General features: G+C 38.6%; 1 protein-coding gene across 1 annotated transcript; it reads left to right on the top strand.

Moving 5' to 3' along the window:
* Nucleotides 1-2,253: 2,253 nt before the first annotated feature.
* Nucleotides 2,254-14,432, top strand: ZNF81 (zinc finger protein 81; the record flags this gene model as incomplete). Its single annotated transcript, XM_080910867.1, has 4 exons — nucleotides 2,254-2,307; nucleotides 6,093-6,219; nucleotides 14,038-14,133; nucleotides 14,298-14,432. The coding sequence occupies 4 exons, from the start codon at nucleotides 2,254-2,256 to the stop codon at nucleotides 14,372-14,374; spliced, it is 354 nt and encodes a 117-aa protein (XP_080766993.1). The 3' UTR covers nucleotides 14,375-14,432.
* Between the last annotated feature and the right edge of the window lie 1,793 nt (nucleotides 14,433-16,225).

Raw genomic sequence — 16,225 nt, 5'->3', positions numbered from 1 at the left:
TACTCTGAATTACATTAGTAGAGAGACAAGGACCATTGGTAGACATGGGTAGTCCAACTTTGCTTTCTTTTTGGAGTTCAATGAAGTCTGAAATCTCATGCATTTCAGTCTCTCCATTTTCTACAGGCAGATCTGCTTTAGTCGGTTGGTTAGCCACCTCAGCCTGTTTGCTCTTTGCTCCCTTCTTCCCTTGCCCACTTTTTTGGTTTGATGGTTTATCTTTTGTTGTGGCCTTGTTTGACTTCATTAGCATTTGCCAGGTGTGGTTTTCATTGTCAACCTCGTCAATACTTGTGTTCCTGCTTGGAGCTGACTTTCCTTCTGGGCCTCAGCTTAGGAAGTGGGAAGCCATATGATGCTGCAGTTGATCACACAGCTCTGCTGCCTGGCCCCTTTCTTCTCTTGTGCCCCATATTTTTTAAAATACAAACATTTAGTATTGTCATTTTCTTCTCAGTGTTGCTTTACCATCATTATACAGTTTTTAATATGTTGTATTCTCTTTTTTCATGTTAATAAACAACTTTATTCTGGTCACATAGTGGGAACATTCCAAGCTAAATGTACAGAGAAGCGAGGTATTGCTGTGTTAATACAGGAGCCAATGAGTTACATGGGACAGAGTATGAGGAGACAGCACCAGTTGTGGGGTCAGACCAGGACAGAGGCCCTAGGCTGATATGGCAAGGCATGTTGTCAACATTTGTATTATTTCCGTAATGTTAGGGAACAGATAAAAAGCTAGAAGCAGACTCTATGGTATCTTGACTAATGCTGCTTTGCACACGAACACAGGTTTCAGGACATTCTAGTGGCACTGCCACAGGCTTGCCCCTCATCACTTCCTCAAATTCATCCACTCCCTGAACTCCCATCTTTAAACCAAACCTTGATGAAAGCCTCATATAAACAAAGAAATTGTCTCAGACAGCAATGGCTACATCCTAAGAGCAACAGGCATCTGTTTAGCTATCCTCTAGGAGTGACCGATGCTTCCCCTCAAGCATAATACAGAGGATGAGGGGAAGCAGCAAAGTCTTCCAGAACCCTCTGTGCAGACTGATGCCTTTGAGAGGCTGCACAGCTGCTGCTCACAGGACACTAGAGGCCACAGCCTAGTTCAGTCTGCAAACCGCTGGCTAAATATCTTGTCTACAGGTGTGATCTGAGCCACCTCTATAGCTCTAGGAAAGAAACCAAGTCAGAATGAAAGCCTTATCTACAGCATTCCATAGAAAGGACTGTCAAGATGTTGGAGGCTCACACAGTATTAACATTTTTTTTTCTTAAATGGCTCATTGAGTTACATTTGGCACTTAAATAAGGCACCCCCTGTAGTTGTCACTGATTTTTGTTACGCAGTAGTGTTCTTCTTGGAAGGTCCAAGTTTCTCTGTGTATGTAGCACTTGCTTTCCTGGAACTTGATGTGTAGATTAGGTGAGCCTCCAGAGAGCAGCCTGCCTCTGCCTTCTAAATTCTGGGATTGAAGGCATGCATCACCACATCCACCTGTGAACATGAACTTTGAAGTTAGGTAGACTGGTTCTAACTTATAATCACTAATTCTGTTTCTGCACACATAAAATGAAAACACAGATTATTAATTAGTAGGTGAAAAGCTTTATGCAAAGTATAGAACACATTTACATGTTTTTGTATAATACATGGGTCTTTATACAGGGTAATTATTTGGAATGCTTGAGATCAGAAATGTTTTTAATTTTGTGTTTCTTTTGCAGATTTGGACCACTTTCATTTGCATGAAGAGGTATCTTAGTGGAATCCAAATCTATAATCGAATTTCTTACACATTTTATCCCAACATTACATCTTAACTTGAAGGTAATTTATACAGTATTTTTGGCAACCTCATTCTTTGGCAAGGGTGAATCTTATTAGTCACATGTAGAATTTTGCATCTCTGTATCGTGTCAGTGTTCAAAATGTTTTCAGCTTTATTGAGCTTGGGACTTAGTTCAGATCTCACATACTTCCTCATATTTCCCTTTGATTAATAAGCAGATTCGATGTTTCTACAACTTTGTCTACTGTCCAGTATCCAGTAGGTTGAACTGTACTTTGGCACTATCATAAAATGTTGCAAATGTTGTGTGATTCTGACAGTGTCTCTTCAGGTATCTTTGCGTATCTTCTGACACTAGAAGATCCTGTCAAGTCTGCAGACTTCAACAGAATCAGAGAATCTGGACAGAGCATCATTACCAACAAGAGAGCCCAGGGATAGCATTAACATGGTGGTTACCCAAGACCTAACTCATCCAGGGAAATATGCCAAGGCCTGTGAGGTGAGGGGAAAAGGAGGGTGACCTAGGGGGTAGAAATTCAAGAAATCTTGAATTTCTGAGCCTTATAGAAAAACATTTTGCTGTGCATGTTTTCCAACCCTGATACAGTTTTTAACAACCATTTGAAGTTACAGTCCTAGCTCTGGTAGGCACTACATGAAGTGTACATCCAAACCTTTTAACAGAACACTTTATTATTTTTAAATGTATGGGTATTTCACCTGCATAGTGAGTACCTACAGAGACCAGAAAAGGGCATCAGATCTCCTAAGACTAGAGTTACTGCTTGTGAGCTGCCATGTGGATGCTGGAAATCAAGCCCAAGTCCTTTGGAAGTCAGGCTGATGCTCTTAATCATAGAGACATCTCTCCAGCTCCTACCCCAGCCCTTTAATTTTGTTTTGAAAATTGGACATAGGGTCTTCTTGCTAAGTTACCTGGGCTGGCCTTGGACTAGTTACCATTCTGCAGCAGCCTTCTGGGACTATAGGTATATGGCAGCATGTCTAGCAACTTTCTATTGCTTTTGTTTTTCTTCCAATTAATTGAAAAATACATTATCTTCTAAATCTTCTATTGTACACCATTAATGTTTTTTTGTTTAAATAACTAAATTTTTAGAACATCCCCATAAGTACACCATTGTTTGTATTTTACAGTTTCAGTGATACAGTAGCTCAACACTCAAGAGTATTACTAATAGTTTAACTTTTTTAGAAAGGGTCTTACTATACTGCTCTGCAACTTACTGTGTAGACTAGGCTGGTCTGGAACTCCAGGATTAAAGGTGTATGTTACCATGCCTGACTAACAGATTAACTTTACATTTACTGTTTTAGTAATATTACAGACAAAAATCATTCCAAAAGTGTGAAAAGACAAATCTATTCTATTGTTCATCTTTCTGTTTATGTTCAGCTTTCTGTTCTATGTTTTTGGTTTTATTTTTCAGAAGCTCACTAGGTAGTCTAGGCTTTCTTCAAATTTACTAATGTAGTGTAATGTAAGCTGGCATTGAACCCATAGTAATTTTATCTCAGCCTTCTGAATGCTGGAATTATTGATACATGCTACTACATTTGGCTTATGAAAATTCCTGTTCATGTTTTCCTCATACACATAAGTACATGCCTGCTTAAGTATTACATATGATTAGGTGATCATAAGCTAAATATAGTTTAAAAACAGGTTTTTTTATGAATATACATATCTCTATAACAGAAATAAATATACAGCTGTGTATAGTCCACAGTCTACTTTCCAGAAATGCCCCACTCTCAAAGTTTATTACCTTGGTCTTTGTGGTATTATAAGAAGTGAATCACAGTTTATAGTGTGGAAGATGATAATCACAGGAGACTTATGCCCTCAATATATAATGAACAACTGAACAGTAAGAAAAATAGACTATGCAGTAGACAGGAGCCTTAAATGAAGATAGTAACAAAGTTCCCTTAGACAGTGCTCAGTCTCAGTTGTTAGGAAAAGTGTAAATTTAAACTACATTATAATACCATCATTCCATCCTGAATGGCTTATGCCAAGAAGCCTGACAATGACAAGTAGGACGTGAAGCATCATGAGTATCATGCTGCTGATGGAAGTGCAAACTGGAGCAGATTGGACAACATTTTAACCTCATTTACCACAAGAATGCACTGGTTGGTGTTTTAGTCCCTGGGAGTTCTGGAAGGTTCCTTTGATTGACATTGCTGTTCTTCCCATGGGGTTCCAAATCTATTCAGCTCCTTCAGTCTCTTTCATTGGGGTTCCCATGTTCAGTCTGATGGGACCTGTATTTGTATGACTCTGTCAGAGCCTCTGAGGAGGCATCCATGTTTGGCTCAGCTTACATTGTCCACATTGCTGTTCATCACCAGAGGAAGTCAGGACTAGAACTCAAGCAAGCCAGTAAATAACATCCCTCCATGGAACATTCATCAGTTCCTGCTTCCTGACCTGCTAGACCGCCTTTCCCCTTCCCTCCCCTCCCCTCAGGATCTACTCCCATTCTGTTTCTTATTAGAAAAGAGCCTGCTTTTAAGAGACAACAATAAAACATGAAAATAAAATATAATAAACAAAAACTTTCATATTGAAGTGAGACATGGCAACCCCACAGGAGGAAGAGTCCCTTGTGTGCGTAAAAGAGTCAGAGACCTACTTGCTCTCATAGTCAGAAGTCCCATGATAATTCTAAGATGAACCTGCTATAGACCCATACCAGCCTGTGCTTCTGCTTCAGTCTCAGTGAGCTAATGTGTATCTTGCTTAGTTGATTCAGAGTGCCAGGGTGTCCCCAGCTCTTATGACTCTTAGACGTTTTCTGCCTTACCTCCTCTTCTGTGGGATTCCCTGAGCACCGAAAAGAAGGGATTTGATGAAGAACTCCGGTACAGACTCTTTATCCTCAATGTCTGGCTGTGGGTCTCTATCTGTTTATATGTAGTGCTGGAGCATGCCTCTGAGAATAGCAGAATATCTTTAGAAATCATTAAAAATTTTAGAGGAATTATGTTTGATTTTAGTCTAGGTCTCTTGGTTCTGTTGCCTCTGGTTCTTGGTTATCTAAGTAGTGTCAGTTATAGGTTATTTCTGGTAGAGTAAGTCAAATCAGATTTTCTAGACTACACCCACAGGTTCTGTGCCACCATTGCCCTAGCATATTTTTCAGGCAGGACAGCTTGTAGGTCAAAGGTTTGGTGGATGGGTTGGTGCCTATAATAGTCTACAGAGTAACCTTTCTCACCAAAGATACCAGCATGTAGAAGTGAAAGGTCTGTGTATGCACCAGCTCAACTTTTCCATGTTCAATGAATTATGTGAACGTCCTCAATAGTAGAGCTCCACTGTCGGTTTATAGAGAGCAACCCTTTTGGTCTTACCATCAACCTGGGTTGTTTGGGGATTTCCATGGAACTCCTTTGGCCAACAACTTAATGGAATGAAACCTAGTTCCTCCACTAGAAGATAAGAGATGACCCGTTGAGATTCCATATCCCCCATTTCTAGGGTCTTCATTAGTATCATCTTCATAGATTCTAAGATTCCAGAGCACTAGGTTTCCATATCACTCCCTAAATGCCCCTTAATTCCAGCCATGTCTCCCCATGCTCTCTCCCTCCATCCCATCTCCACTCCACCTAATTCTTCCTGTTCCTATACCCACCTGCCCCCAGTCCTCCCATAAAAACCCATTGTATTTTTCCTTCCCAGGGAGATCCTGTGTTCCCCTAGCCCCTCTTCTTTATGTAACCTCTGAGTCTATGGATATTGGCTTGATTATCATTTGCTTATTTCCCTGTATAAGTGAATACATAAATTATTTATCTTTCTGAATCTGGGTGACCTCAGGATGATTGTTTTAGTTCCTTCTGTTTGCCTGCAAATCTTATGTCATTTTTAATAGCCAAGTAATAGTCTATTTTGTAAATGTACCACATTTTATTTATTCACTCTTCTGTTGAGAGACATCTTTGTTTTAGGTTTCTGGCTATTGTGAATAAAGCCACAATGAACATAGTTAAGCAAGTGTTTTTGTTGTAGGATGGAGTGTCCTTTGGGTATATGCTCAAGAATGGCAAAGCTGAATCTTGAGTAGATCAATTCCCAGCTTTTTGAGAAACTGCTATATTGATTTCCATAGTGGTACAAGTAGTTCTTTTACTAAAAAGGAATAGTTCTCCTTGTTTCACATCCTTGCCAGCATGAGCTATCACTTATGTTATTGATCTTAGCCATTCTGATAGGTATACAATGTCTTGAACCAGTTTATGTTGTTACAGGTTCCAATGTCATTTGAGGATGTGGCAGTAGATTTCAGTAGAGGGGAATGGCAGCAATTGAACTCTTTTCAAAGATGCCTGTACCAGGATGTAATGCTGGAGAACTACAGTCACCTGCTGTCAGTGGGTAAGCATACCTGTCCCATTGTGTCATGAGGAGCTTGCTGTAGATTAAATTGTTTCCAGAGAAAAATCATTGCAGAACAGGAGGAGGAAAGATGTAAGAGCCAGAGGTGGTAGCTTGTTACATGGAAGCAGTAGTTTCAGGATATAGTAGGGAAATTGCATATATGAACTCAAGGTGATTGTGAAAACATGCACAATATGGTTGAAAGGTCAATTCAGACAAACAACTAACTCACCTTGGAGGGCGAGAGTCTTACCCTTAGCTGAAGATGTATTGGTAATGGATAGGTACTGAGAGGAGAGCCGGTTTTCTTTTAGAGTATGGTCCCTGAACTATTTAGGTGAACTAAATTCCAGTGGAAAGCTACACATCTTAGAGTATATGGGCAGCCCAAATTAAACTGGATGGGTATTTTTTATATTTTATTCTTCCTTTTAATTAACATTTGTTTTGTATAATTTATCATATTTATTCCTCATCCCTATCTTTTGTTTTATTTTTTATTAATTGATTATTTTATTTATTTACATTTCTTTTTTTTATTGGAAATTCTCTGCATTTACTATTTACATTTCAAATGTTGTCCCTCTTCCCGGTCTCCCCTCTGCAAACCCCCAATCCCTTCCCTGTCCCCTTTGCCTTTAAAGTGAGTACTCCTCCACCTACTCACCCACTTCCACCCCACCACTCAAGCATTCTCCTATACTGGGGCATCAAGAATCCACAGGACCAAGGACCTCTTCTCCCATTGATACCAGACAAGGCCATCCTCTGCTACATATGCAGCTGGAGCCATGAGTCCCCCCCCCCCCCCATGTATACTCTTTGGTTGCTGGTTTAGTTCCTGGGAGCTCTGAGGTGTCCTGTTAGTTGATATTGTTGTTCTTCCTATGAGGTTGCATTGCTCCTTCAACTCCCTCAGTCCTTCTCCTAATTCCTCCATTGAGGTCCTGGACTCAGTCTGACAGTTGGCTGTGGGTATCAGCATCTGTTATAGTCAGGTGCTAGTGGAGCCTCATAGAAGACAGTTATACTAGGCTCCTGTCAGCAAGCACTTCTTGGCATCAGCAATATTATCTGGATTTACTACTGTCTACATATGGGATAGATCCCAAGGTGGGACAGTATCTAAATGGCCTTTCCTTCAGTCTCCACTCCATTTGTTGTCCCCGGATTTCCTTTAGACAGGAAACATTCTGGGTTAAAATTTTGGAGATGGGTGGATGGCCCTATTCCTCAACTGGGGGCTGTGCTTATCTACTAGAGGTATCTCTTCAGCTTCTGTCTCCTTTCTGTTGGCTGTTTTAGCTAATGTCATCCCTGTAGGGTCCTGGGAAGCTCTCGCTTCCCTGGCATCTGTGACTTTCTAGTGGTCCCCTACTCCTGTTCCCCACCCTCCACTGCTACATATTTCTATTCTCCTGATTCTCTGGACTTTTCCTGTTTCTTCCCATACCTGATCCTGCCCTCCTTTTATTCCCTTCCCCTTCCTTTTTCCTTCCCTCCCTCTACCATGATTATTTTGTTCCCCCTTCTAAAGAGGATTGAAAGATTCATACTTTGATCTCCCTTCTTGCTAAACTTCATATGGTCTGTGAGATATATTGTAGGAAATCTTAGTTTTTGAGCTAATATCTATGTATCAGTGAGAACATACCATGTGTGTCCATTTGGGTCTGGGTTACCTCACTCAAGATATTTTCTAGTTCTATTCATTTGTCTGCAAAATTCATGAAGTTATTGTTCTTAATAGCTGAGTAGTATTCTACTGTGTAAATGTACCACATTTTTTTGTATCCATTATTCCATTGAGGAACATCTGGCTTGTTTCTAGCTTCTGGCTATTATAAATAAAGCTGCTATGAACATAGTAGAGCACCTGTCCTTGTTAGAGTATATTTTGGGTATATACCCAGTAGTAATATAGCTGGGTCTTCAGATAGAGCTATGACCAAATTTCTGAGGAACTGCCAGACTGATTTCCAGAGTAGTTGTACCAGTTTGCAATCCCACCAACAGTGGAGGAGTGTTCCTCTTTCTCCACATCCTCATCAGCATCTGCTGTCACCTGAGTTTTTGATCTTAGCCATTCTGATTGGTGTGAGGTGGAATCTCAGGGTTGTTTTGATTTACATTTCCCTGGTGACTAAGGATGTTGAACATTTCTTTTGGTGCTTCTTGGCCATTAGGAATTCTTCAGTTGAAAATTCTTTGTTTAGCTCTGTACCTATTATTTGGCTCTCTGGAGTCTAACTTCTATAGAGTTCTTTGTATATTTCGGGTGTTAGTCTTCTATTGGATGTAAGGTTGGTAAAGAACTTTTCCGAATCTGTAGGTTGCCATTTTGTCCTAATTACAGTGTCCTTTGCCTTACAGAAGATTTGCAATTTTATGAGGTCCCATTTGTCAGTTATTGATCTTAGAACATTGGTGTTCTTTTCAGGAAATTTTCCCTTGTGCCTATATGTTCAAGGCTCTTTTCCATATTCTCTTCTACTAGATTCAGTTTATCTGTTTTATGTTGTGATCCTTGATCCACTTGTATGTGAGCTTTGTACAAGAAGATAAAAATGGATCAATTTGAATTTTTCTACATGCTGATCCCAAGTTGAACCAGCACCATTTGTTGAAAATGCTTTATTTTTTCCACTGCATGGTTTTGGCTTCTTTGTCAAAGATCAAGTGACTATATGTGTGTGGGTTCATTTCTGGTTATTTAGTTCCATTCCATTGATCTACCTGCCTGCCTCTGTACCAATACCATGTGGTTTTTAATCACCATTGGTCTGTAGTACAGTTTGAGGTCAGGGATGGTGATTCCCCCGGTTCTTTTATTGTTGAGAATAGTTTTCAGTATCCTGGGTTTTTTGTTGTTCCAAATGAATTTGAGAATTTCTCTATCTCCTTAAAGAATTGAGTTGGAATTTTGATGGGGATTGCATTAAATCTGTAGATTGCGTTTGTTAATATAGCCATTTTTACTAAATTAATCTCGCTGATTCATGAGCATGAGAGATCTTTCCATCTTCTGAGATCTGCTTTGATTTCTTTTTTCAGAGACTTAAAGTTCTTGTCATACAGATCCTTCACTTGCTTGGTTAGGGTCACACCAAGGTACTTCATATTGTTTGTAACTATTGTGAAGGGTGTTGTTTCTCTAATTTCTTTCTCAGTCTTTTTATCCTTTGAGAATAAAAAGGCTACTGATTTGTTTCAGTTAATTTTATAGCCAGCCACTTTGCTGAAGTTGTTTATTAGCTGTAAAAGTTCTCTGGTGAAATATTTGGGGTCACTTAAGTATACTATCATATCATCTGCAAATAGTGATATTTTGACTTCTTCCTTTCCAATTTGTATCCCCTTGACCTCTTTTTATTGTCTTATTGCTCTGGCCAGGGCTTTCAGTACTATATTGAATAGGTACGGGGAGAGAGGGTATCCTTCTTTTCCATTTAGTTTGATGTTGGCTACTGCTTTACTTTTTACCATGTTTAAGTATGGGCCTTGAATTCCTGATTTTTAACATGAAGGGGTGTTGAATTTTGTCAAATGCTTTCTTAGCATCTAGTGAGATGATCATGTGGGGGGTTCTTTTTTTTTTTTTTTGAGGTTGTTTATATAGTGAATTACGTTGATGGATTTCTGTATATTAAACCATCTCCGGGATGAAGCCTATTTGATCATGGTGAATGATCGTTTTGTTGTGTTCTTGGATTTGGTTTGCAAGAATTTTATTGAGTATTTTTGCATCAATATACATGAGGGAAATTGGTCTGAAGTTCTCTTTCTTTGTAGGGTTTTTGTGTGGTTTAGGCTAAGCACGAATTGGCTAGTGTTTCTTGTGTTTCTATTTTATGGAATAGTTTGAAGAGTATTATTATTAGGTCTTCTTTGGAGGTCTGATAGAATTCTGTACTAACACCATCTAGTCCTGGGCCTTTTTTGGTTGGGAGACTTTTAGTGACCTCTTCTATTTATTTAGGAGTTATGGGACTGTTTTAATTGTTTCTGATCCTGATTTACCTTTGGTACCTGGTATCTGTCTAGAAAATTGTTCATTTCCTTTAGATTTTCCAGTTTTGTTGAGTATAGGCTTTTTGGTATATGATTTTTTGAATTTCCTCAGTTTCTGTTGTCTCCCATTTCATTTCTTTTTTTAATATTCATTTATTTATTTTATGTAAGTATACTGTAGCTGTATTCAGACACATCAGAAGAGGGTATCAGATCCCATTACAGATGGTTGTGAGCCACCATATGGTTGCTGGGATTTGAACTCAGGACCTCTGGAAGAGTAGTTAGTGCTCTTAACCAATGAGCCATCTCGCCAGCCCCTCCCTTTTCATTTCTGATTTTGTTAAGTTGGATACTTTCTCCATTTTCTTAGTTTGGCTACAGTTTTAACTATCTTTTTTTTCCTTTCAGAACCAGCTCCAATTTTTCTTTTTTTTCTTTTTTTTTTGTACACTTTAGTTTTTTTTTGTTTGTTTGTTTTTTGTTTTTATTTATTTATTATGTGAGCCCACTGTTGCTGTCTTCAGACGCACCAGAAGAGGGCATCAGATCCCATTACAGATGGTTGTGAGCCACCATGTGGTTGCTGGGAATTGAACTCAGGACCTCTGGAAGAGCAGTGAGTGCTCTTAACCACTGAACCATCTCTCCTGCCCCATTTTTGTACACTTTGTTTCTCCTTGGTTGATTTTAGCCCTGAATTTGATTGTTTTCTTCGCTCTACTCCACTTAGGTGTGGTATATTTGGTTTTTTTTTCTAGAGCTTTCAGATGTGCTATTAAATTGATAGTATAGGATTTCTTTATGGAGGCACTTTGTGCTATAAATTCTCCTCTTAGTACTGCTTTGATTGTGTCCCATAAGTTTGGGTATGGTATGCCTTCATTTTTCTTTACATTTTAGAAAGTCTTTAATTTTTTTAGTTCTTTCTTGACCAAGTTATCATAGTTATTCAGCTTTCATCTGTATGTGGGCTTTCTGTTGTTTATGTTGTTATTGAAGACCAGCCTTAGTCTGTGGTGATCTTGTAGAAAACATGTAATTAATTCAATCTTCTTGTATCTGTTGAGTATTATTTTCTGTCCAATTATATGGATAGTGGACTCACCTGTGAGCCTTGTTGTGCGGGAATTCCTGGAAGTCAAGCTGAGTCTGGGTGTGAGCAGTGTGGGAGGGGGGCTGGAGCACACTATCTGCTCCCAGGCTACTGGAAGGAAGGTAGCAACCTCTGAGCCCGGTTGGGGAGGGGGGGAGTCCCAGTTAGTCTAGGTATAGGGACAAGGGGTGTCTTCTAGTCTAAGCCTGGTTTTGTTGGAACTCTTGATGGTCAAGCTATCTCCCTGTGGGCAGCGTTTGGCAGAATGAAACACACAATCTGCTTCTGGGCATAGTTGTGTACCCTTGATGGTGGTTTTTTTGTTTTTGTTTTTTGTTTGTTTTTGTTTTTGAAAGAATAAAAATTTGGGTGTATAGGGAAGGCAAGCTGTCAGGAGCCACTGAGTAAGACTAAGGCTAGTAGGTGTTCTTTCTGGAAGTGGCCCACAGCTTTTGCATGACTTATGTTTGGTGAGCCCTATGAGGAAAGGTCCCATAGAGACCTCATCTCTGGATTGCTTCTTGCAGCTTATATGTCTTTCGTTTATGTTTCTTATATGTTTCAATATGTTTAATTACTATTAAACACATATAACAATCTCTAGGTGTTAGCCCACCCTGTTGGGTAGATTTGGCAGATTAATGAAGATCTATTGCCTTGTAGTGATGTTATATAGATAAATAGATGATTTCTTAAGGATGATCCTATAAGACTTCCCAAATTATAATAGTAAATATTAATTCCTTTATTATAGGACTGCTATTAAAGCCCTCTCTTAATATTAAAAATTTCAAGTATCATGAGTTAATGGCATTTACAACTTAGAACACATTCCAAGAGGTTATAAAACAGGTAGCCAAAGGTCATTAAAAGGGAATTAATGATTTATTGTAGGTACAAGGACAGAAGATAAAATATTGATTGGGTTTATCTGTACAAAACTTCAATGATATCTTAGTTATGGTCTTTAACTCTTCGGGAACCTACAGAGCTAGTGACAGATTGTGACTATCTAGTCTTTAAAATTTTTTTTTTTACTAATTTTTATTTATATGTAGCTGTCTTCAGAAATGGAGTGTTGCTTTAAAAAAAACACCCAATATGCAAGGGAGGCAGCAGGTATTTGTGCTTCTCCTGCGAGTCTGATAACCTGAGCTTAACCTCTGGGTCTCATCATTGAAACAGCAGTAATTTCTGGATGTTGTTTTCTGACCTCTCAACACACGCTGTGGCATACATAGACTTACACACATATACACACAAAACCCACAAAATAATTAAAATATGAAAAAGGTTTTGGATAGGTAGAATGAGTTGAGGGTGGGAAAAAATTTAGGATTTTGACCTAGAAAGCAGGGTGTGGTAATATATGCCTTTAATCTCAGCATTTGGGAGGATGAGGCAGGTAGGTCTTTGTGAGCCAGTAAGAAACCTGGTTCACATGGTGAGTTCCTAGACAGCCAGGGATAGATAGTAAGATACTGTCTCAAAAAGAAGCATAGATTTATTTGAAAAACCTATTGATTTAAACATGTTAAAAGTGAAGTGTCAGAATATGGAGCATGCTAATACAAATGAAAGGAAAGTTAATCCTTATTTCAAAGGCACAAAGATCATGGTGAGATTGTATTCTCTCAACTCGAAAGTAGTACTTATAAGTAGTGAACTTTAATATTTATCCGAGGAGTTTCTAAACATTGGGGAAACCATAGTATGATTTATCCTTGATGCTTATCACATAATGTGAAAGGAAATAGTTAAATCATAAAAGAAATTCTTAAAGGAGGACATTTTTATTTAATGATTCTGAAAATGCTCAGTGCCTAACTTCTATCCCTATGAAACATATAGAAGAAAGATCAAGGCAACTTATAGAAGAAAGAGTTTATTGACAGATTACAATTTTAGAAGGTGAGTCCATGGGGCAGGCAGGCATGGTGCTGGAGTTATAGCTGAGATCTTACATCTTTAGGTAACAACCACAGGTAGAGAAAAACACAAAAGACTAAGTCTTTTGAAACCCCAAAGCCACAGTGACACACCTCCTATTCCCAAACAATCCCACCAACTGGGGACCAAGTAATCAAACATATGCAACTCTGGGGACCATTCTCATTTGGACCACTAAAACTATCCCATCCATTGCAAAAATTTAGAAAATATCAAAGGTATGTATGAACACATTGCTCAAAAAGATTTAGTGGTTAATTTTTGGATCTAGTCAATTATTTCAGTAGAGACATTACCAACTTGGACTAAAGGAGACAGATGGGAGAAAAGGAAGGAAGTACTTCTGTGGTTTCATAGGTAGGAATTAGAATGTGATGCTGTTTAGGTGTGAGTGTGTGTTATACTTAAAGAAAATGAAAGATTGGCATTATGAATAGTTCAGAAGGCAGCAGGGTTGCAATTGCTACCATAAACCCTGACACCATAAGTAATGAAAAACCACCTTCTCTGTTTCAGAAGGAAGGGCCACTTTGTGGGCTGCCACTGAGAGCCTTGATTTCAATGTGGGTATTTACATTATCATCTGTAGGGACATGTGGGACATCTGATAGTGTGTGTTGGTATTGGCCTTGGGTCTACGTCATCTTTTTAGTTTTTTGGTATTATTGCTCTATTCCCAATAAAAGGTACTTAAATCTCTCAAATAACAAGTGAAAAGCAATATCTGGATCTAGTTCTCTATCATGTTCTTTGAACAGGGTTTAAAGTTCCCAAACCAGAAGTCATCTTCAAGTTGGAGCAAGGAGAGGAACCATGGACATTGGAGGAGAGAGCCCCACACCAGAGCTGTTCAGGTAAGTGAGTGTGACCTAGGTAGAAGTCTGTGGTAGCCCCCCACCTCCCCAATAGGCTACTAATTTGAAAATACGATCATTATTGCCCTTCTTTAAGGTTTTAGAAATTGTTTTACTCAGCTTTGGAGTCTTAGGAACTGAATTTTCTTCTCCCATTATTTCAGATGCTGTTATAAACTTTGCTTGGCTCTTCTCCAGGAAAAGTGCCCTTCTGCCCCCATTTCCACACTCTGGACTGTAGGCCAGGCCTCCTCTCTATGTATCTGTTCATTGGATATTTTCTCTTATCACATTTTAAAAAATCACACCTCAGCCTCCTAGATTATTATTTTTTGATTTATAAGGGCATTGCTTTATTTGAAAATAGGTAGGATTAGCCTTTTCCTTTTGCTTTCATTTATTCATTTTTTCCTCTCACTTTAATATACTCAACTGTCATTTACAGTTTTCTGTAGATTTATGTTAAGTTGATACATAATTGGACAGTGTAGAGGTAGGAGGGAAAAGGGAGAAAAACGGAAGAGGAACAGGAATTGAAGAAAATCAAGATGGAGCCGGGGAAAGCAGACTTAGATCCTGGTGGCTGTAATTGGACATAGGTAGATATAAATATTTAAAGGGAATTCTGTAGATCTTTATCTCAGAAATTTATTATCTTTGTGCATTTGATGTAATCTTCTTGTGTAGAGGGTTTGTGAATTGAGAATCTATTATATAAACCCGTTTGAAAAGTTACCAGGCTTTGAGGTGATGTTTGTGATGGGTGGTGGAGGAAAGAAGACTCCAGGGAATTCCACCCGGGATGGAGACAGAGGGGCAGGCGGAGTGAACTGCCAGGGAAGGGACTCTTGTGGAGACTGTAGCTCGTGGACGGGGTGACAAAGTCCGTGCGCACGGATTCATATTAAGCAGTGCCCGCTGAGTGAGACTTCGAGGCTGATAAAGAGATAAGCAAGATGCCTTCAACAGATTTCTCTGCTTTCTGTTCTGTTTCTAAGTAAGTGCCTTAAAATGGTTCATTATTTTTCTGAACACAGACCCATCTCTCTGTTTGATCGTCTAACTTTATGGTCAATGTTCTCTTCTAGAATTAGTTTTTTTATTAAAGTATGATTTACACAAAGTAAAATATATGCCATTTAAGCATACAGTATGATGCTTTTTGACAAGGCATGCAACGGTGTAACCACTAGGCATAGATAGTGCTATGTTTCAGAAAAATTTTCCATGTGCCCCTTGGAATCAGTACCTACCACTCCTTTAGTCCTGGATAATTACTGTCATACCTTTTACATTATACATTAGATTTGTCTTTATTAGGAATTCTATAAAGGGAATCCTGTCATGTGTTCTCTTTGGGGACAGCCTTGCTTCATTCATTCATAAGCATTAGTTTGCAGTTTCTCCCCATTGTTTTACATATTCATTTTGGTGTTGAATAGTATTACATGTTATGAAGATATCTGTTTAATACCCCAAATTAAAGGACCTAAAGTGGCCCACAAATCTGAAAACCTTTGAGCACCAAATAATACTCAAAAAATTCTGTATTATAGGCTGATCAATTTTTGAATTAGGGATACTCAACTAGCAAAGTCTATGTAAATGTTCCAAAATCTGAATTTTTTTTCTGAATCAAACAGGTAAGTAAGGGATATTCAACCTATGTTACAATTTGTTAGTCTTACATATCTTGATGGGTAGGTAGTTCATATTTGATAATCATAAATGCAGGTAAATAAAAACACACATATGTCTTTATGTGAATATATGTTTGCATATCATTTGGTAAATACATAAGTTTGGAATTACTGAGACTTATGATAAGTGTATACTTATCTTTATAAAAACTGCCAAAGTGTTTTCAAACTCACGGTACCAGTTTACATTCCCAAGAGCAATACTTAATTCCTATTGCTCTATATCAAGTTAATGTATGCTATTATCACTACCTTGAATTTTTTAAATTAATTTCTGATTTTTTTTCTTTTTTTCTATTTACTTACATCCTGCTCACTGCCCCTCTCCTGGTTAGTTTATCCCGTCTTCCTCCCTTTGTTGTCTTCTGAGCAGGTGGGGGCCCTCTGGTTAT

Source organism: Micromys minutus (assembly GCF_963924665.1).
Source record: "Micromys minutus genome assembly, chromosome: X".
In the NCBI taxonomy this organism is placed as follows: Eukaryota; Metazoa; Chordata; class Mammalia; order Rodentia; family Muridae; genus Micromys; species Micromys minutus.
The sequence above is the reverse complement of the archived record's forward strand: the minus strand, read 5'-3'. Positions and strand labels throughout refer to the sequence as shown.